A 22078-nucleotide genomic window follows, 5' to 3' on the forward strand; every position below is an offset into this window, starting at 1 on the left:
AGGGTCCGATAGGGATTCATCTGTATTATGAGTCTTTTGAAGAATTAGAATAAGGTGAACAGTTAGTCAGGGCCAGATGACATTATCTGAAGCTACCTTGATGGTAAGGTGTCCACGCAGATGGCTTATCCATAAAGTTGGAATGGTGAAGACCGAGTTGGCTAAGGTAAAGCGAAAATTTGGAGTGGGGCATAATTAGGTCAGTACCATTGAAAACCAGGGTTGTAGAGAATGCATTAGCATCTAAGACGATGAATAAGACCACCAGGTGTGACTTGAGGAAAATGTGCAAGGAAGTGACCTCGCCAGTGAAACTTGTGGAAAAGCTAAGCATGATTAGGGAGTTTAAATTCTCTACTTTAAAATTTTGTCTCTTAAAAATATTCGAAATATAATGGTGGAACTGTTTCATCGAATCTCACTAAGTTCATCAGAACTTACAGTTGTACTGCCTTAGTTGCAAGGTAGAAGATAATTATAGTGGCCATGGGACAGGACCGAACCAGACTCCGCCAACTTGAGGCAAAGGAGAGCGGTAGCCGTAACATGCGTATAGAGGGGCACTCTTGGAGGCTTCGAGGCTTGGGGGTTAAGATGGGTGTATTAAATTCAAACTTTGTAAATATTTGTATGAAAACCAAGTTTCATGAGTTCAATAGTGGTTCTGTATGACAGTAAAAACATTCAGTCCCTTAAAATTAAGTAGAGCAAGTGTATAAGTAGATAGGTTCAAGATTTGTTAAATTGTATGGTTCTTTGTATCATTCGGTACTCGAATTTGGCGATTGGGTCGGGTATAGAGTGTTACATATCCTATCTCTATGGGACTCGGCCTTAGCTCCCGAAGTTTATCTTGTTTTTAGGCGTAGAAAATTAAATTTGATGGATTTGACCCCATCAATTATTTTTGGTAATAGGATTATCGTAATATAAGATCACTTAGCACATTATTGGGTGTATTACATTATCCTATTTGGTTCATTTGATTAAAATGTAAGATTTTCTTATTTGATTGGTGGAATGTAAAATTACTTAAAAGTAAGTTTTACTAAATTATCCTTGTAAGATTTGTTTTTTTTTGTTTTTAATTGTTTACTACACAAATATAAAAATTTATAACAATTTATTTTTATTGATAAATGATGCATTTTCCTAGTAAATTAATTTCATATTTTTTTTCTCAAACAAATAGTCTGTAATTAGGACTTCTCTTTTAATCAAAGGTGATCGAAAAAAGAAAAATACAATTTTATTATTAAAACAAACTATTTAGTATGGTTTAAAGCAAATTTGACCCCACAACATAGGACAGTAGTTGTTAAAGAAATTTTTGTTGACATCCTAATAAAAAAGACTAACCATCTTGAAACTATGAATGAAATAAAATCATGAGTTAAAAAGTAATTTTGAGATACACTCTACTCTTAAACGTTACTCCCGAGAATGTTAAACACATCCTAGCGAAAAACAAAACTCTATATTTCTCCATATTAGCGATAATAAACCCTTGTCTGCAAATGGATGATTTCCCCTTAGAAGAACAGCTAAAGAGAGAATCGGTTGTTTCACAAATTTTCCTAATATTCTTCTCTTGAGAAAAGAGAAAAATGGGAGTAAAAATAAATCCAATAATACAGCTCAAATTTTCTTCTACAAGGTGGCTTTAGTCATTCAAACCTCGCAGCTTTCAAATGACGAAAACCACCTTGATTCATGTCTTAAACCTTACTACAGAAATCTGATGAGGGTCGGAATGTATTATTTTGGGTGGGGATTCCGCCTTTCAATCTCAGAATGCTTGAATAGACAAATCGTGAAAATTAAAAAAGTTTGAGCACGGTTGAACTCAACCTCATAACTTTTGGCATACAGACCATTTAGCTCAAGCGGTATCATTTTCTCCACAAATGATATATGTCATAGGTCATAGAATCAAGTCTAACCGTATTCGAACTTTCCGATTTCAATGATTCGCCTGATCAACATTCCACTTTGTCCGACCAAAACAGCATTCCCTCAACAAAATCAATGTCAAAAGAGATCAGTTAATACTTCATCCACCAGGGAACTGAAAAGCTCAAGCTCTAGAGCTGATCCTACATCTTCTTTTTCTTCATTGAAGTTTCTCCAGTTTTCATTTCTTTCCATATCTTTCAGGTATGCTTTTCTGCCTTCATGCAGCTCCCATCCTAGAACAAATTCCTGAGAATTCCCATTAACCCAATCTTCTACCACCTTCAAAGATTTGACCCCAAAATCTTCAAACCCCATGTCATGTCGTTCGCCTTTATCTTCCACCATGAATGTCTCCCAAAAGAAATCTAACAATAGATTATCAGCCCTAAACTTGAAAATCTCTGATGGGAATTTCGCTTTCAGTAACTTAAGCAGTTTCTCTTCAGACATGCCATTGTTGTTGACAGAGACTGAGCGGAGGAGTGATGATTCATCTTCAAGCTCTGCCATTGCAATTCGTTTCTCCAAGTCCACTGGCTCCAGCTGAGTCAAGCTCTCAAACCTTCGAACCTTTGGCATGAGCTTTTGTTTCGTCCCTGTTGTTTAACCCCACTTGTTAATCAAAGGGACATACGATATATGAGTAAGAAATAAAGATAAAAAGGGAGAGAGAGAGGGACCTTCCACATGGGGTAAGCCATCTTGGAAAGGAGAGCTACTATCTTCTTCTTCATCATGGAAGGGACAATCTAGAACAGACACTGGACTAAACTGTTCCTTTCCTTCCTCGTTTGGCCAATCCTGTTCCTGTCTCAGATGGTTGAACTATCAGTTGATGATAAAGTTGAAGTATCCAACGAGAACACAAAGTCTCTCAAAAAAAGAAGAAAAAAAGAAAAAAAGGTATAATCTACCAATAAATGGAAACTTTAATCTTTAATTACCTTCCTACAGTTATTTTATAGAATTCCAAGTTACTAAATTTTTGGTTTGGAGATGGGAAGTCAGAATCAAAATACTAATACTAGGTACACGCTGTCACACCTTTAAAATCTTAGTTCAAATCCTAACTTGATATAAGATAGGCTACATATATTGTTTTGGAACCAAATGAGGTAATGATGTCTGTATGTGTTAAACATTTTTAAAAATAAATATTTGAGGGGTGAAATTTAAGTTTAAAAAATAAGTAATGATCAAATTAACTAAATTTATCACCAACCCAATACATAAAATTGTAAAAGAAACTATATTATTAACTAATACAATATGTTCTCTCTTTCGTTTTAGAAACTGCTTAAACCAAGGAGATGAGAAGAACCATAAGGATGAGTTTGTTTCAGGACTAGCGTGGTCCAAAAATTATAAACAGTGCATGCTTTTATTGTTGGCAAGTTAAATCTGGATTAAGTCAACTCACTAACTTCACATCTGCCATCATAAAGCTAACTAATAACACAACAGTAAAGGGACCATATTGCTTACTATTATGCATTGGCAACAATAAAAAATAATTCAAAATGAAAATAGGACCCATATACCATACCAAATCAGCTGCCTACGATGGAGTTTCATAACCAACCTAATTAAATATTTAAATTCAAAAGCACCTACCAACAACTACCATCTTTATTATTCCTAAAACATAATTTATAATCGAATTAGTTGAAAATATATATACATCTCATCTCATGTACTCCGTTCATCCCAACGTGTAGGGGGGTCTACGGCCTCGGGATGGTCCTTGGGAATTTAATTCCATAGCTTCGAGATGTACCCTATCACTTCCCGATAAATATTCCACACGTGGGAAAGTAAATTGCGATCCCACTTCCAGCTGTTTCTGCCCTTCCCCAATCCTACCCTCACTAAATTTCAAAATCCCCTTCACATCCCTTACCAAATTCATCATCAGACAATCAGTTACCGCCAACAACAAAGGATAAAATTAATTTTAATTAAAATTTAAACACGCAAAATATTGAATTCATATCAATTCATCTCCTACCAATTTACCTTTCTGAAGTTTATGGAATCCTCACCCACTGTATTGCTGACTTCTTCCTTCTGGGGTAAACTTGTTTCAGCCTCAACGATGTCGTTTTCGCTCGACCTCTCCGAATTACTGCTCCAATTCTGTAAAACATCCGCAGTAAATTCACTTTCTGCCCAGCTGTTACTGCTTGTGTTGGAGGAGACCCTACTGGCAGTAACGGTTGTTGAGGAGTAGGAGGAGGTGTCGGTGCTACTGACGTTGGTAATTGTATTCTGATCAGACGATTCATTTTTCTCTTCAAGAAATTCACGGAACAACTTGCAGCTTCTGATCTCACCCTGATGATCTTCCTTGTCAGCTTTTCTCCAAAAGCTTCTTTTCAAGAGCTTCCTTGAAAAATTCCTGGTAAAATGCACTTTCCTGGAACTGTTTCTTTTCATCGACAACGAGGAAGATGATGACTTGATGGAAGGAAAAGGGAGTAGCTTGACGGCGTTAAGAACAACTTCTGAAGCTCTTTGCAGAGCTGAAATGGTGGCGGCACCTGGTTTCGAACGGCTTCTGAAAAGAAGCCGTTTAGTGGTGCTTGAGTAATTATCTTTGGATTTCTTCAACTCGGCCTCGAGAAGAAACCTGACGGTGGTGCAGCAACGATGACGTGGAAACGATTTGAAACCACTAGAAGAGCAGGAACTCAGATCGTCTCTTAGGAGGAAATCTTTGAGCATCAAAGGTTTCTTCTCGAACGAAAGCGTTTTCCTAAGCTTAATATGACCAGCGGGAACACCGATCAAAGCCATATTGATGGGTGAAAAAGGTTGCAGGGTTTTAAACAAAAAAGGGTTATGTAATACGTTAATTGTTACTTACAGCTGTAAGCAATGTTGGATATGATATGATGATGAAAACTTGAAAAAGATAAGAGGGCATTTAAAATAGACTCAGAATGATCAGTACATAAGCAGCTTTTAGTACAACAGAGGAACGCAGAAATGGAAAAATTACAGAGAGAGAGGAATTTATAGAGGAAAGATTTTAAAGGTGGTGAAGATCTCTAGGGTGAAGATTTTGAAAGGTGAGAGAGAAGCTAGGATGATGCTGCACTGCTGCTTCATCTCCTTCTTCCTCTTGTTCTTGGTGATGCTTTCAGTTTTTGAATCTTAAGTTTCAATATTTTAATGGGTTTTTTGAATTGGTGAATTAAATGCATGTAAAAGTTTATTTATTTATAATTTTGCTATTACAGTGAAGGGGAAAGATGAAAGAAGAGTTTGAGAGACCAGTAGTTGACCTTTGAAAATAATCTGAAAATGATGTGCTATCTTCCATGCATGCAGCGATACAGGAGGAGAGTCTTCACGTGCTTTGTCACGTGTGTTTGTCTTTGCAACAAATTTTATGATAAAATAGTAGTTTGATTCGAATTTTTTACCTAAACAAAAATGGTTTTGTATATTATAATTATTTTTCAAAATATATTTGTTTAAGATTTGAAAAACTTAGATCCTATACTATTTTTAAATTTTACAACAGTTAGTATGTCAGGGTTGAGTTTGAAAATGTTTTGAAACTTAACATCTCTTTCTTGAAGAATAGTTATATCCTTAAAATCATATATGAGATACTGAAATCGAGTGTATGTTCTTTTGATGATTATTGTTGTTTCAATTGAGAAATTAATCTTAGGAGTATAAACATTTATAGGGTCAAACCTAGTTATCACCTTATAAAAGATGATCCACCCTCCCCCTAAGTAGTGAGGGGGTATGGGCTTCAACACATCTCTTAATACCTCACAACTAAAAAATTAGGTTGGGGAAGTTCAGTAGTAAGTGGAATTGAATTTTTAGGAGTTCTTTTTAGTCCATATTCATGATCATAAACACTTGAGTGATGATTTATGAGTCACCATGTTGTATTAAGACTAATATTAGCTACTGAATGGTTGCTTATTATTTGGTTCATTTTTTTTAAGTTTTAATCTGAGTTAAGTTAATTTTGGTACCTAGTATTTTTAGGTTTTATCAAATAATAGTGTTATACTAATTAATAATAGGGTAAACCACATCATTAGTTACTAAATTATGGGTAAGTTTTTGTTTTGGTCACTAAACTAAAAAGAGTTACAATTTGGCCACTGTTAAAGTTGATGTTATATAGCTTTCTTTGTTCATATTGCCTACACCAATCGGAAGTTCTTTTTCTCCTTCTCTTCTATAGTTCAGCTTTTTTCACGAAATAACTTTGGACATCACGAATTTACAAACCAAAATTCAAATAGTTTCTTTTCCTCAATCTCTAATATTGATCATCATATCGAGTTAGATCTAAGGTATGTTTTTTTTACTCCTCGAGGGGCATGATACACCACTCCAATCGTTGAACCGTCGCTCGAAGCTTGCTGGTGAAGCTTTTTTTTTAATTAATAGTTCAGTGACTTAAATGAAAACTTTTGAATAGTTTGGTGATTTAAATGAAAACTTTCTACTAATTTAGTGACCAAAATAAAAACTTACCTATAGTTTAGTGACTAATAATGTAATTTACCCTTAATAATAAAAAGTGACTTCTAAATAATTACATGAGGCTAATGGTTTAAGATATTAATAAGAGGCAGGTGATAATAAATTGTAGGCTAGTGATAGCCTTCAACTTTTAACCATATTATAAACAAAGCCTAGCCAGCTGCTATCCTTGCTCTATTCATACTAGGCCATTGATGAGGACAAAAACATGAGCTAATAAGAAGAGAGTCTTTAGCTATGAATTAGTTATAAAAAAAGGATTTATCTGAGTTGAGTTTTAGATGTAGGAGAGACAATTAGTTTGTAATTTTCCATAACTAATTTAATTATCGAAGAGCAACCAAAGTAACTATTCCAAATTTCCAATACCTTTTAGTTAACTCGTTCAAGACAAACTCGTAATTCAATATTCAATTCTTCCAATCCTTCTCCATCTCTAGAAGAAGCAAACATTTTGGCATTGTTTGTGAGAAGTTTCAAACAAGAAGCTATAAACACAACCATCTAAACAAACCCTTACCTCAACCTCTGCACCTATTTCTAATTCAATGAGCATCCCTACGGAGAACACTTCCTAGCCAAAGCCACCTGCCCCAGTTGGTTCTGTTGCAGCTAACACTTCTATCTTGTATCTAAACCCCAAGATATCCCAATTCAAATTTGGTAATTTTTGGCGCCTTAGCTTCTACATCTCTAGGGGCAGTTTTTGTTCCTTTTCTTCCACATCGGCGTGTGATACATCTATTTCACAACCAAGCCCCACATGATATGAACTCAAGAGGGTTCAAGGGTAATACATCATGGATGGGTGAAAATTATAAAATTAAATTTACCAAATCTGCTATTTTTAAGGTTTGAAACATAAGCGAATTTGGAATGCATTTTTGAATGTGATCTAGATATTTTTAAGTTGAATTGTTTTTTTATGGATCAACGAATTATTTCTTAACTTTGCAACAATCGTGCCCACACCGAAAATAGCATTATAAGTAGATGGTTGATTAACAAAAAGAAATCCAAGTACTCAGCAATAGTATGCTCGTCATCTCTAATGTAACTGGGAGAGTAATATGATAGAAAAATTCGGTTTAGAAAACGATTTTGTTACATAGCAGAAGATTTAAAAATTTTCAAAAACTTAGCCACTATGTTATTTATAGTAATAAACCATTTATCAAATTCTTACCTATCACTACACCAAAACAGGTTTTTAGCGGCGTTTTTTCAGGCCTTTAGCGGCGCTTTCACAAGCGCTGCAAAAAATGCCGCTATTGACAACGCCGGTAACTAAAGGTCATGTTCTTTAGCGGCGCTACAAAAAAAACGCCGCTAAAGGTCAGGGTCTTTAGCGGCGCTTTTCCTACAAACACCGCTAAAGGTCATGTTTTTTAGCGGCGCTTTTCAACAAACGCCGCTGAAGATCATGTTCTTTAGCGGCGCTTGTTCCACAAATGCCGCTATTTGTTTGGTTGCTTTTAGAGGCGCTTTTTCTAAAAACGCCACTAATTTTGGGAATTTTGTAAAATAAAATTTTATATTTTTCAGCCCTCCTGTAGCAACAAATCAAAAGCAACCAAATCTAAACCAGCCAAAAGCAATAAATTTATATAATATTTTAAATTAAACGAATAATGTAATATTAATATCAATAAATAAAATATAATTCATATTATTTTCACAAAAATGTTAAAAGTTAAAATGGTAAAAATATTTATACAATACACTATGACGGCGGAGGTTGGGACTGCTGAAACATTTTCATCATATTCTGAAGCTACTGTTGGAGTTCGTCGTACTTTCTGCTCTGCTCTGCTTCCCTCGCTGCAGCGTCTGCTTCTCTCGATGCCGCATCTGCTTTAAGTTGTAGCTGGAGTTCTTCATATTTCTTTTGAACCTCTGCTTCTCTCACTGCAGCCTTTGCTTCCCTCGCTGCCGCCTCTGCTTCCCTCGCTGCCGCCTCTACTTTAAGTTGTAGCTGGAGTTCTTCATATTTCCTTTGAACCTCAACTGTGGTCGCTTGCATCTAAGCCATCTAGTTTTTTAACCTCTGAACTTCAGCTTGAGCCTGACTCCCCGAAGCCATGTATTACTGCGAGCTGGATCCAAAATATTGGGTTGGGCTAACAAAAGATCCTTGAAATCGAACCCGACCATACCTTTCAGGATCCAAAACTTCAGTAATAACCCGATTATCAATGTCTTCAAGTTGAACAGAACTATCACTAGAAGTAATCGCTTCGTACTCTGCCTTTTTATCCTTTAGTTTTCCTAATAAATAAATCACGTAGTTATAAACGCAATATATATTAAAAAACAAATGCAACATAACAATAGTCGCATTACAAGCAATGAATTAAACTATTAGAATATCGTATTAAATAAACGTACCATAATTTCTGCAGTTTCAGGAGTCATAGGAGATCCATCTTTCTTCCTATGTGTAATCTCAAAAAACTTGAAGGCGTCTAACTTTTTGACCGGACAACAGTTCCTACAGTATAGGGATGTTACGGTATTATTTAATAGAAAGTAATACATATTTGACAGTATTAAAAAATTAAAAATACCTCGGCCTCAGCTACACAAGCAAAACTTTTCGACCCGGCTGTGTGAGTGAATTTCTATTTCTGCCTGCTGCTTTTTCCAACTCGTTCACGATCCTACGTTATGAAATTATTAGTACGTCAATATTAAATACAATAAACCAAAATATTTACAAGAGTTTAGAAGTACGTCATACCTCGCCTTTCTTCGAATGCTAAAATCTAACCGCATCTTCCCATTGGTATCTCAGCATACCCGGCGGGACATTTTGCAATTTCTTATCGAGGGTTATTTTTGTCTTATAATAATCTCTTTTTAAAGTACTTTTATGGTTTCTCCATCTTTTTCCCAATGCCTTCTTTACATAGGTATCCGAGACCTCTAAAGCAAACCTCGCCTACAAAAAACACAAGTTAAGAAAGTAAATATAAATGAAACTAATTCCCATGTATTACAGATAACATTAACGTTTTGTTACCTTAATATTATCGAAGGCTTGGTTTTTGTTACTATCGGACATTTAATGCCATGACTCGTAGTTGATAGGCAACATATTTGCATTTCGTGCTAAAATGCCCAAGTATCCTGCTAAAAGTCGAGCTTCTGTTCCAACAGGCTGACCAAAACTGTTTTTGCATACTTTTACATGCTCGACTGGATCTAACTCGTATAAATCTCTAAGTAGCGTACGTCCTCGACCTCTGCTCGTCCCACCATTTTCAGCTGAAAAATGGTATATTATAATATAAAGATTTGAAAAATAAATCAATTAGAAGTCAACACGCATGTAAATTAAATATAAAATTACTTTGAACTTCTGTAGGATCCTCAGGTGCAATCGGAACATTCGAAGATCCAATAGCTGTCTGTTGTTCACTATTTGTTTCTGTCGAGTTTGGAACATTGTGAACAATGCTTACATTTTGCATTTTTCTTCTAGGCATTTTTTCTGCAATACATATAAAATAGTTGAAAAATTAGTAACTAATTACAACAATAACAACACATATAAAATAGTTGAAATATATAATAAGACCAAGATTTAAATTATGATATTACATATAATTAAACAATCGTATATTCTTACTAAATCATTATTCGTAAATATCTTTATCCGTATCTTGGCGAACCCATTGAAATTGCGTACTAGTACTAGGGATATTTTCGTTTAAGTTTTGTTTCGGAAATGGCAAAGTTTCTGATCTGTCGTCGATGTTATCTCTACTTCCACTGCCCATGTCAAACAAGTCTCTAGGGATGTTACAGAGTACAACGTACCAACCCTCATCGGTTGGATCTTTTAAGTAAAAAACTTGTTTGACTTGAGATGAGAATACATACGACTCATCTATCAGTTGTTGTCCTATGTGAATCAATTGAGTGAAGTTCACCATTGTAAAACCAAATTGATCTTGCTTAATTCCACGAGCAGTATTAACATTGGCCCAATCACCTCGAAATAAGACAAATTTACATTTACCGTATTAATCTAACTCAATTATGTAAGTAAGAAGTCCGAAATATTCCACATTTTCCTCAACAAGATTATTGTCCCTAGCACTAGCATAACTTGTAATTAAGGAATTAACAACTATTCCACAATTTTGCGTTCTCCTCAATCTCTCGCGATATTTTGTATGAAATCTGAATCCGTTGATGAGGAACGCACTATATCTTTTAACCACTCGATTTGGACCTTGGGAAAGCCATTTAACTTCGTCATTGATGTTCTTCCCACTCCAAACCTATTGAATGGAAAGTAAACTGAGTAATTAAAAATGTTATGAGAAAACATTATTATTTGTCAATGAAGCTCCAATTGCATACCGTTTGGCTTAACCATTCATGAAAAGTTTCTGTGAACAACTTATTGATATCTCGATGTTGTGTTATTCGGGAGCGCGAATGAGATCTCAATATTTGTTTGTACTCACTATGTTAAAAAAATGTTCACTTTGTTAGAAGATAAACAATTTTGGATTGATGAATAATTATCAAATTTCTACAACTTACTTCCGTAATGGTTCCATTGATTCGTGGTGATCAATACAAAAATTACTTAGGCATTCGAAAGCATACAATTTATGGTCAAAATGTAAGACGGTAACTACTTAAAACCCTAAACAAACTAAATTGGTAAAGCTAGAATTAAGAGAAAAGAATTTCATACCTTTACGAAGATGGAGAGAAAGTAAATCGGGCCGAATAGATTCCACGGTACTCAAAAATGAGATTGTTTTATGTGTTCAGAAACCCTAAAACCATGGACGAACATCAATGTTAACGATATAAACAAGTAAATTCCACGAAAAAGCTCACTCAAACATGAATAACCCAAACCCTAAACACGAAAAAAAAGGGGGAAATGAAATCGGTTCATGCTTTTCCAAAAACATAATCCCCACTGTTCGTCTTCCTCTAAATGCTGTGAAGAATTGAATAACTAAACCGACGAAATGAAGAATTGAATAAAATAAAAGACTCAATGAACGTCTAGAATTAGGGAAGTGGAAGAGATTTCGAAAGGGAATTAGGGATTTGGAAGGGGAAGAAATCTGGGTTTAGGGGCTGGGTACGGGAAAGGGGAAAAATATGTGACGCCAAGCAGAACGACGACATTCTGAATAAGTGAACTGTTCCTCAAAAGAAACGGTGACGTTCTGAACATTTTATAATACACAGTTGTGGCGTTTTCAGATCAAACGCCGCTAAAGCTTACAATTTGCGACGTTTTAAATAAAAACGCCACTAAAGAGTTAAAATCATTTAAGAAAACTACGCCGTTTTCGTACACACAATAACTTATGGATTTGAGGCGTTTCTATAAAAAAACGCCACTATTGCATACCTTCTGTGGCGTTTTTTTATGAAAAATGCCACTAAAAATCAAATTCCTGTAGCCAAACGGCGCCGTTTTACATAATTTTAAACACATTTTTGCAGCGTTTCTGGCCCAAATGCCACTACTGTAAAAAATTTCCAAATATTTAATAATTTTAAAAAATTAAAATATCATACACCAATATGACAATATTATTTTTAATTCTATTAAAGGGGAATTTTGATTTTTAGTGATGGTATTTTTCTTAAAATTTAAGGTAGGAACTTAATCCGTATATAATGTTTGTATTTTTCTAAAACTTCAATTTAAAAATGTAATTTGGTGAAGTCAGGTTGTATTTTTCAAAAATACTAAATAACCTAAACCTTAAACCATAACCCCTATCCTGAAAACCATCAACCGTAAACTCTATTCCTTAGACCCTAAATCGTAAACCCTTAACCCTTAAACCTTAAACCCACGAACCCCAAACAATAATGTATAAAGCCAAAACCCTAAATTAACTTGGGCCCTCTTATCCCTTCAACCCTAAATTTTAAACCTATAAATCATAAACTATGACTCTTAACCCCTGACACCTACACCCTAAGCCCCAACCTCAAATGATAAACCACAAACCATAATACATAAACCCTTAACCCATATCCCCTAAACCTTGAATCATAAAACATTAACTGTAAACCCTTAAACCCCTAGCCCTTAACCCTAAACACTTAAACCTTAAATCCCAACTATTGCACCATAATCCCTAAACGCTTAACCCGACCATATTCCTTAAACCCTGAATCATAGAACATATATAAACCCTAAATCCTAAACCCTAAATTATAAAACATATATAAACTATAAACCTTAAACCTCAACCCTTAAACAATAAACAATAAACCGTAAGGCCTAAATCCATAATCCTTAAACCGCCAATGCGTTTAAAGCTCAACAAAAAAAATTGTTTTGCTTAACTTTTTGCGGCGTTTTTAAAAAAGCGCCGCTAATGCTTGAATTTGCGGTGTTTCTAAAAAGTGCCACTAATGTCTATACACCTCCACAAATAAACGACGCCGTTTGCTTAAATCATTTTCTGGCGTTTCACAGAAAGCGCCGCTAATGCTTGATTTTTGCGGCATTTTTACAGATGTGCCGCTAATGTACCTAAACCTTAACAACAAAATGTTGCCGTTTGCTTAAAATTTTTTACGGCGCTACTATAAAAGTGTCGATAATTATTGAATTTTGTGGCGTTTTTGGCAATGCGCCACTAATGTCTCTAAATCTGAAAAAGAAAACGCTATCGTTTTCCTAAAACTATTATCGATAATGCTTGAATTTTGCGGCGTTTTTCGCGAAGCGCCACTAATGTCCCTAAGCACAACAGAAAATGACGGCGTATGCTTAAAACTTTTTACGGCGCTTCCTCTAAAGCGCCGCTAATGATTGACTTCAGCGGTGATTTCTTCGAAGCGCCACTATTGTGTCTAAAACTCAACAAGAAAATGTTGTCATTTGCCTAAAACTATTACCGATAATGCTTGACTTTTGCCGTATTTTTCGCGAAGCGCCACTAATGTCCCTAAGCACAACAGAAAACGACGACGTATGCTTAAAACTTTTTGCGGCGCTTCCTCTAAAGCGCCGCTAATGATTGACTTCAGCGGCGATTTCTTTGAAGCGCCACTATTGTGTCTAAAACTCAACAAGAAAACGTTGTCGTTTGCCTAAAACTATTACCGATAATGCTTGACTTTTACGGCGTTTTTTGCAAAGCGTCACTAATGTTCCTAAGCACAACAGAAAACGACGGCGTATACTTAAAACTTTTTACGGCGCTTCCTCTAAAGCACTGCTAATGATTGACTTCAGCGACGATTTCTTTGTAGCGCTACTATTGGTTCTAAAACTCAACAAGAAAACGACGTCGTTCGGTAAAAACTTTTGTGGTGCTTCATGAAAGCGCCGCTAATACATGATCTTTTGCGGCGTGTCCTTATAAACGCCACTAATGTCTACAAACCTAAATCAAAACGGCGTCGTCTGTTAATCAGTTTTGCGGCGCTTTTGTAAAAGCGCCGCTAATGCTTGACTTTTATGGCGTTTTGTTTAAAGCGCCACTAATGTCTTTGAAGCTGACCAAGAAAATGGTACCGTTTACCTAACTCTTTTGCGGCGCTTTTGGGAAATCGACGCTATTGCTTATAATTTGCGGCATTTTTTAACACTCGCCGCTATTGCTCGATTTTTTGCGGCGTTTTGTGTTAAAACGCCGCTATAGACGCCGCTAAAAGCCTGTTTTGGTGTAGTGTATGTTTTGGAATATGCATGTCTCAACTTTCTAGCAACACGATTTTTTTCGTTATTCTCAAACCCTCGATTTGCTTAAAGTGTGGCTCTAAATTCTTGAACCAATAAACATAATGAAAACTTTATTGATTTTCTAGTGGGGAAAAACAAATCTCTTTATAGACTAAAAACCAAAAGAAAACTCTCTAAAAAATAGAATTTATTTGTAGCATAAATCTCAATGATATTTGACAAAATAATAATACTTTGTGTCGTTTTATTTAACCTAACCTCTCATCTCTATTTATAGAGAAAAACCACAATAGTAATAATTAAATAAAAGCAAATAATATTATTTTAATAGAAAATACATACTCCTACTAAAACTATAGGCAGATGGGCGACACACCTAAGGTTGTCATCGCCCATCACATGTTAGATGGGTCAGTTGGGCCTGTCTAATGTATTGAGTATAATTATATATGTTATCTAAACCTTTAACTAATTAATATAATTTAACAAACCTAATAAATAATTTTATATTTCCCAAAATATTATTTATCAATTAATTAAAATAAATTTAAATAATTCACTCAATTAAATTATTTTATTAACTCAATTCTAATTTCGTTAAAATCATGACGACTTTACCGTACTAAAATCTATGAGTAAATAAATTTAACTGTCTTCTTCTATAAAACTATGATGATTAATTAATTTAATTTTTACTCCAAAATTTAATTATTTAATTAAAATAAATTGAATAATAATCTGAAGAAATTAATTTAATCTTTAAGTCATCTCTTGCTTATAGCGAGAAACACATTCACTGCGAGAGTGATACATGTGATCTATTTTTCTAAATTGATTCAAATGCAAACCGTTAAGGGTTGTACTGAGCTAGTGAAGACTGATTGAACATAATAATTAAGATCCAAATAGTTGGTAATTAAGTTTCGACTATTCGTTTATTAATTACAACATTATTTAGGCTCTTTCAATGATCTTCTCATATGTCTGTTACCCTCATAGTATATTCTTAATCTCTTTGAGTTAAATCCGTTCAACGAATATGATTTTATTTTATCTCATAATAATCCTTATATATTATTTCATGAAAAAATCAATTACTAGTAAATAATAATTAAATCATTTGTCCTAAATAAATAACCCATGAGTACCTTATTTTTCCATCTCTCATGTAATGTGAGTGAAAGAATACTATTTACCTCATTAGATTATAAATTCAACTATTATAAATAAAATTATACTATGCAAAGATCGTATACCCAACATTAACTTTCGACTTTATAACCAATTTAACTTAGTCTCCGCCTTTTATATAGTTAAGCGTAGGCGACTTTCATACGGGCAAGGTAACAATACCAGTAGTGGAGAGGTAGTGGCGGCGAGCACCACTATGGAGAGGTATCTAGAACAAGAAGAACAAAGTTCAGAAATGAGAGACAAATGATTAAAGGATATGTGACCAAAGCATTGATGTCATAATACAATTTGGCCTTTATTTTACAGAAAAGCCGTGGTGCTTGATTTTAGAAATAATAAATGCCATCTGGTCCTGTCAGACACAAAAAGAAGGAAAAGTTGAGCGGCACAATTCGGTGTTTCGATGAACTTACTCGTAGAAACAATATTGTAATCCAAAGTGGGTAAGTCTAAAATATGATTTAAGCCAAATCTCCATTAGTTTCCGTAGTAACAAGAATACCTTATGTAATGCTTATATTAGAGTCAAATTGAAGCTTCCTTTCATTAATTAAAAAAAACTTCTTCTGATAAATCATATGATTAAAAGCTCCTGAATCTAATCAGCTGCAGAAAAGTAACAACCTCACCATCAAAATCGGCCATTGAATCTACACCCTTGGAAGAGATATAAGCTAGTCATACTGATCCTTTGTTAGACCACCTATTGGGGAGGAAGCCATGCATTCAACATTTGAAATTGGCTAGAATTAGAAGTTGCATTATTGTATGGAGAATTGGGTGCTGCACTGTTCTCGACCATTCTTATGTCTGTTTTAGGATTCTTGTTAGGATACCACGTCAACTAAGGTAAAAGAAAGATTGCTTGATGATTGGTGCCATGGAGATTTGGGACCACAACCGGGAACTGCCCAACTTGTGTACGACCCAACATTTTGAAATTCCATGAGCTTGCACTTGCTCATTTTCATATTTTCAGTAAATAATCTTGTATGATAATTTGTTTGTGCTCATTAACTTCATTTATTTCGTTGGGAGACTATCCTTGACAATCTAAAAGCCCAGATCTTGAAATTCTAAAAATTTGGTTTACAAGATTTGCAACCTGAATAATTCTTGACAATGGGGAAGTGACTTTATTTTTGTCAACCAATCAAATGACTGCCCTAGGATCATATACATATCCCTCGCACGGCCAAAAAGGATGGATCAAAGCAGCACATGTGAGGCTCTGCTGCAAACTTAATTTCCCCCCTCTTTTGATCTTTTCGGATTGATGTCACTGCCACACCTGTGCTGCAAAAAATGAGCAGAGTCCCCATAGTACAATTCTTAATGATCTCTAATTTTTATTACAGAGCAGCAGACAACAATACAACCTTTTTTTAATTCAAGGGACTACCTTCAAAGTAATGGGTACATTGCTCTTGACGGTGGGTCATCGCAGTAACTGACCATTAATTTCTCATTTCAACCTCACATAGTCTGACACATTACTAATGAACCATAAGTCTGGCGGCAAAATGACTTGAAAGACGTTCAAGTCCAAAGGCGTCACCAATTTTGAAGCCTGAAGGTTTAAATATTGTGAAATACCAATAAGGACTAATAGTCTAAAAAGCCTTTGGAGAATTTAAAATACAATCAATTAAACTTCTCTTTAATCTTTTTCCCTCAACTCTGAAATATTATTTTACCAACAATCTTGATCATTAAAAACTACTGACAACTCTAATGTGGTTGTTAATAGACGCTATAATAATAAAAAAATAAAAAAATTTTAAAAAATTTTAAAAAATAGTTCTAGATTAAACTTAGACAAATGATTGTTTAGGTTCATTTGAATCTGGACATCCATATGTCAAAATCATTCTAGCATTATTAAAAACATAAAATAATAAAAAATATTAAATTTTTTAAAATTAATTAAAAATTTTAAAAGCATAAAAATAATTTAAAAAATTATAAAAAGCCATTAAATTTACAATCAACCATAATCTTTTTCAATTTTTTTCATTTAGTTCAATTTTAAAGCATTTAATTTTTTTTGAATTTTTTTGCTAACGTGGTAGTTGGATGCTAATAATCAATATTAGTCAAAAAAATTTTATTGGTCAAAAATTTTATTTTTATTCTTAATGCATACAGTACAATATATATATATAAAAGTGATGGGTGCTATTTAGGCAATCTTCTATCTAGTACATTTCCTTGGTCAAGAGGAAATCTTCTTACATGCTTCCAACCTAACAAGATCAACTAAAGCATTAAGCCGAGTTTAAATGGCTTGTATACATGTTACATCTTAATATTTTCTAAATAAAAAGTATTAATGAATGAATATTTTATTTTTCAGTTCGAAAAATGACATATACTTTCTTACTAAACATACTCATTGAGAACAAATTAAATGGAAATAACTATAAGGAATAGAAAATGAACCTCATGATTGTCTTGAGTTTTTAACTCAAGACAATCTTTGATAATAGATGCCCACTAGCCACTCAAGTTGAGGCTAGAAAACGCTAGGAGTAGTTTGATGAGATAGCTCATTGTTATATGCTGGCAAACGTGACCATCACCCTCTATAAGTAGTTGGAGCGCTGTAAGATTGCCAAAACAATTAAACAAACTAGAGGACATGTTCGAAGGCCAAGTTGCCTTGGCTCGACAATTGGTTATAATTAGTTTGACAAATGCCCATAAAAAACTTGACACTCCAGTTAAAGACCATATGATCACTCTAATGGGTTACTTTATTAAGGTCACATATAATGAGACCAATGTGGACCATAACATGCAAATAGAGATAGTGTTCAAAAGCTTGTTAAAGGATTTTGTAGGTTTTAAGGTCTCATATAACCTTGGAAACAAGAATCTGACGCTTACAAAACTCATGAAGGAGTTAGAATCCTATAAGTTGATGTTGAATGACGATCAACCAGTCTGAAAAGCAGAAGCAAACTTATTAGTTGCTTCTTACTTTAAAGGGAAGAGAAAGGGAAAGCATGCTAGAAAAACAAGGCTAAGTTGTTACACCCCAAATCTAGATGATCTAAGTTGAAGTCGTGTAGTCGTGAAGTTGTCTGTTCTTGCTCATTCTAGTGGTTAGTTCGCCAAATTGAAAACTTTTGGCGAACAAATGTTTTAGCGAATTGAGTATCCACCCATGGAAGTATATCAGGATTTAGTCTTTGATGCGTTCTTCAATAAAAGAAAGAATTTGATGAAAGAAAAGTAAGCTTTACGTAGGTTATCGCCAAATGTATAGTTTGCCTAGTTTATTAAAGCACTGTGAATAGCAAGTCTTGGTAACTAGATTTGGTTAAACACCAATTAAACTGATTGGTCAAATAGTTTTTAGACAGACTCTCATTTATGTTTCTTCCGGATTTTGTTGGCCATTAGGAAGGGCATATTCTGAAGTTTCTTGCCACTTGTCAAATTCTACTAAATGGAAGTGGATTATATATATGCGAGTAAGGTTCGTGAGAAAGTTTCTTCTTCCTTCAAAATGACACTTAAATTCTTAAATATAAAATGTTATTGTTGTAACACCCCTCATCCATCTCCATCATTGGATTAGGGTTATGGGAAGTTACAACCATTAACAGAACAAACATAGATAATTTCAATTCAAAAATTTACTTTTAAATTAATCATTAATAATTTCATTCAATCAACATGTCATTCAAACTAAAACGAGACTTAAATCGGGCCTATAAAGCATTAAGAGTGATTGAGAAACAACCAAGGATCAAATTGAATCAAAATATGAAAATAGGGTAAAAACTGAACCAAAGGTCACACGACTGTGTGACAGAGCTTAGCTCGTGTGGAGTAGAGACATGGCCATGTGGTCAAACTGTGTAACAATCTATGCCCGTGTAACTCAGGGTCATACGGTCGTGTTACAAGGCTGTGTAATTATCTGAGACCGTGTGGACCTAAAAGTATGAAAATTAAACAGAGCACACAACCGTGTAGGGCACATAGCCTTGTGGTAAACCGTGTGTACCTAAAAACACAAGCCAATTCACACACCCTTTCTTAGGTTCCAAGCCATGTATTAACCAACATCCAAACCTATTCAAAATGTGCCAAAACATGTCAAAATATACCAATTCACAATCAACCTAAGTGCCTAACGAATATGCCCTTATTGGCACCTCAATTCAAACATTAACATTAAACATTCGACCCAAAACATAATTAACATGTTAATCATATTCAATCATCAACTATGAATCAAATAATATATGCCAAAATCATCCATTTATACCAACTTATAATGCAACTCAAATCATGTTCAACCAATACCACAATGACCTCCTATCATTGTACTAATTATACAACAACATTTCCAACCATTGGCACATGTATAATTCACAATACAACCATTCATCAAAACTTAACCAAACATATAACCAAAAATTATATCTTAAAATCAACCATTTCACAAAATAAAATTAATATGACATTTCATATGAAAGTATGAAACTTCACACTATATAACAACTTTAAACACATTACAATTCCAACAAGAATTTAAAACTTATTAACTCTAAATATCCTATATACATGCCACAAAACCAAAATAACGAATACAAATGTACCAGAATAGGAGCTTAATAATATGAGCCTTGAGATTGATCTGTCCGACCAGTACCGCAAAACGTTAACTAAAACAAGCAAATAATAGAGTAAGCTTATTGAGCTTAGTAAATTCATAGTTAAAGTTAAATCAACTTACCTCAGTTTAATGAAAGAAACTAAAAACAACTTAGATTAGCTAAACTTGACAATCCATTTGAAGGAACAAATAAAATTAGTACTAAAATAATTCATCTTATAATTCATGCTCAATGATGGTTTAATCAATCTCATCCATATATACATATTTTTATATTTCAATTTGAAAATGAAACATTCTTGTATATTCATTCCCTGACCTTAATATTTTAATGGATACACAACCAAATTATCAAAAAGTTTTAAAACCAATCACAACTTTTTAATAGCCCGATGAACTATAGTAACATAACTTGGATACACGGGTGCTCCAAGTCACATTAGAGAGCATCAAAGTGCAAGCAAAGCCACCAAAGTGAAATCCCGTACAAGTGCGCGTTCTAACCCTATTGGCATGCCAACTGTATCCTAATCGTTTACTATGTTCAAACGGGCATTTTAACAAAGTTTATTACAATTATAATTAAGAGGCGCTTTCAGAAACACACTCATACACATGCTATCAATCAGCTAAGTTCATTTCAATATCATATAACCATATTATCCCAAATGATCATCAATTATTAAATATCCATTTTCTCACCTGTACGTAATTGTAAGCATTTTAAAATTTACAACTTAATATCGAAATTCAACATCAAATACAATTGAACCAAAACATATTAGCACAAGTTATAAATAAATAAATATTATTTATACAATGAACTTACCTAAAATATGCTATCCGTTGACTCGTAAGGACTAATCCGCGATTTCCCTTTTCCCTGATTATCCTTCGTACGATTCAATTCTTGATCTACATAATGATTAGATTCAATTTATAAAATTCAAATACATTATCAAACTCATTTCTATACATATGACTTTTAAATTTCATTTTACAATTTTTCCTTCAATTTAATACTTAAAACTAAAACAAGCTTATTTCCATAATTAGTCCCTAAAACTTTTGTGTCAAATTCATTAATACCCCAAAATAGTCCTCACATGCTAATAGTTCACAAGAAAAACAATTTGTATTTAATTCATTTTCAATTGAATCCCTAAACATAACAACTATATAAAATCACTTTACAAACTAGCCCAAAATCACCATCAAGCTTCAAACCAAACCAATTACATCTAAAAAGCTTCAAAATATCAATGACAAGTTTTCAAAACTTTGATAAAATACCAATTAGTCCCTAGGCTAGGTAAACTAAGTTACAATGATATCAAAAACATAAAATTGATGAGAAACAGGTGAAAAATTCACTTACATGCAAGAGAATTATCAAGGGTGAAGCTTCAAGGTTCTTAAATGGTGGTTTTAGTGATAAAAATGAGAGAAGAAGAAGATGGGCACTCATACTTTTTATTATTATTTTAATTATGCTTATTCATATTATTTTATTAAATTAAACAAATATTTTTGTAATATAAGTTAATGTATAACCGACCATTAACTTAAGTATGGATAAATTTCCATATAAAACCATCAATTTCAATTTTATGCATAATTTGTGCAAAAACACTAATAGCAATTAACTTTTGCAACTTTTACGATTTAGTCTTTTTTTTAAATAATTAGCCAAACACTAAAATTCCTGGACTGAACTTCAATATACCTATAAAATAACTTTGTAAATATTTAATAAAAATATTCATGATCTTAGTTTACAAAAATGAGGTCCCAATACCTCATTTTCCAAAATCACTTAACTTTCGGGACAAACCATTTGTACTTAACTTTTTGTTCAATTAGAAAAAAAATTAACCCAAAATTCAACAGAAACTATTTTTTACCCATATAAAATAAATAATAATTATGGACTCATTGTCAAATATGTGGTCTTGAAACCACTGTTTCTGACTCCATTGAAAATGAGTTGTTACAATTTCTGGTTGCTATTCTTATGTAAACTGGAAGTTAAGGATTCTAGGAAATAAACAGAGGATTTTCTATCTCTTGGTAAGTTTGAA

The 22078-nt window shown here is 33.7% G+C and overlaps 1 protein-coding gene across 1 annotated transcript; it reads right to left on the reverse strand.

The window, feature by feature from the left end:
• Positions 1 to 1458: 1458 nt before the first annotated feature.
• Positions 1459 to 5259, reverse strand: LOC107930066 (uncharacterized). Its single transcript, XM_016861626.2, has 3 exons — positions 3973 to 5259; positions 2637 to 2763; positions 1459 to 2552 (listed from the first exon to the last, which is right to left on the reverse strand). The coding sequence occupies exons 1-3, from the start codon at positions 4750 to 4752 to the stop codon at positions 2032 to 2034; spliced, it is 1428 nt and encodes a 475-aa protein (XP_016717115.2). The 5' UTR covers positions 4753 to 5259; the 3' UTR covers positions 1459 to 2031.
• Between the last annotated feature and the right edge of the window lie 16819 nt (positions 5260 to 22078).

This window comes from Gossypium hirsutum, chromosome D08 (assembly GCF_007990345.1).
Source record: "Gossypium hirsutum isolate 1008001.06 chromosome D08, Gossypium_hirsutum_v2.1, whole genome shotgun sequence".
Lineage (NCBI taxonomy): Eukaryota > Viridiplantae > Streptophyta > Magnoliopsida > Malvales > Malvaceae > Gossypium > Gossypium hirsutum.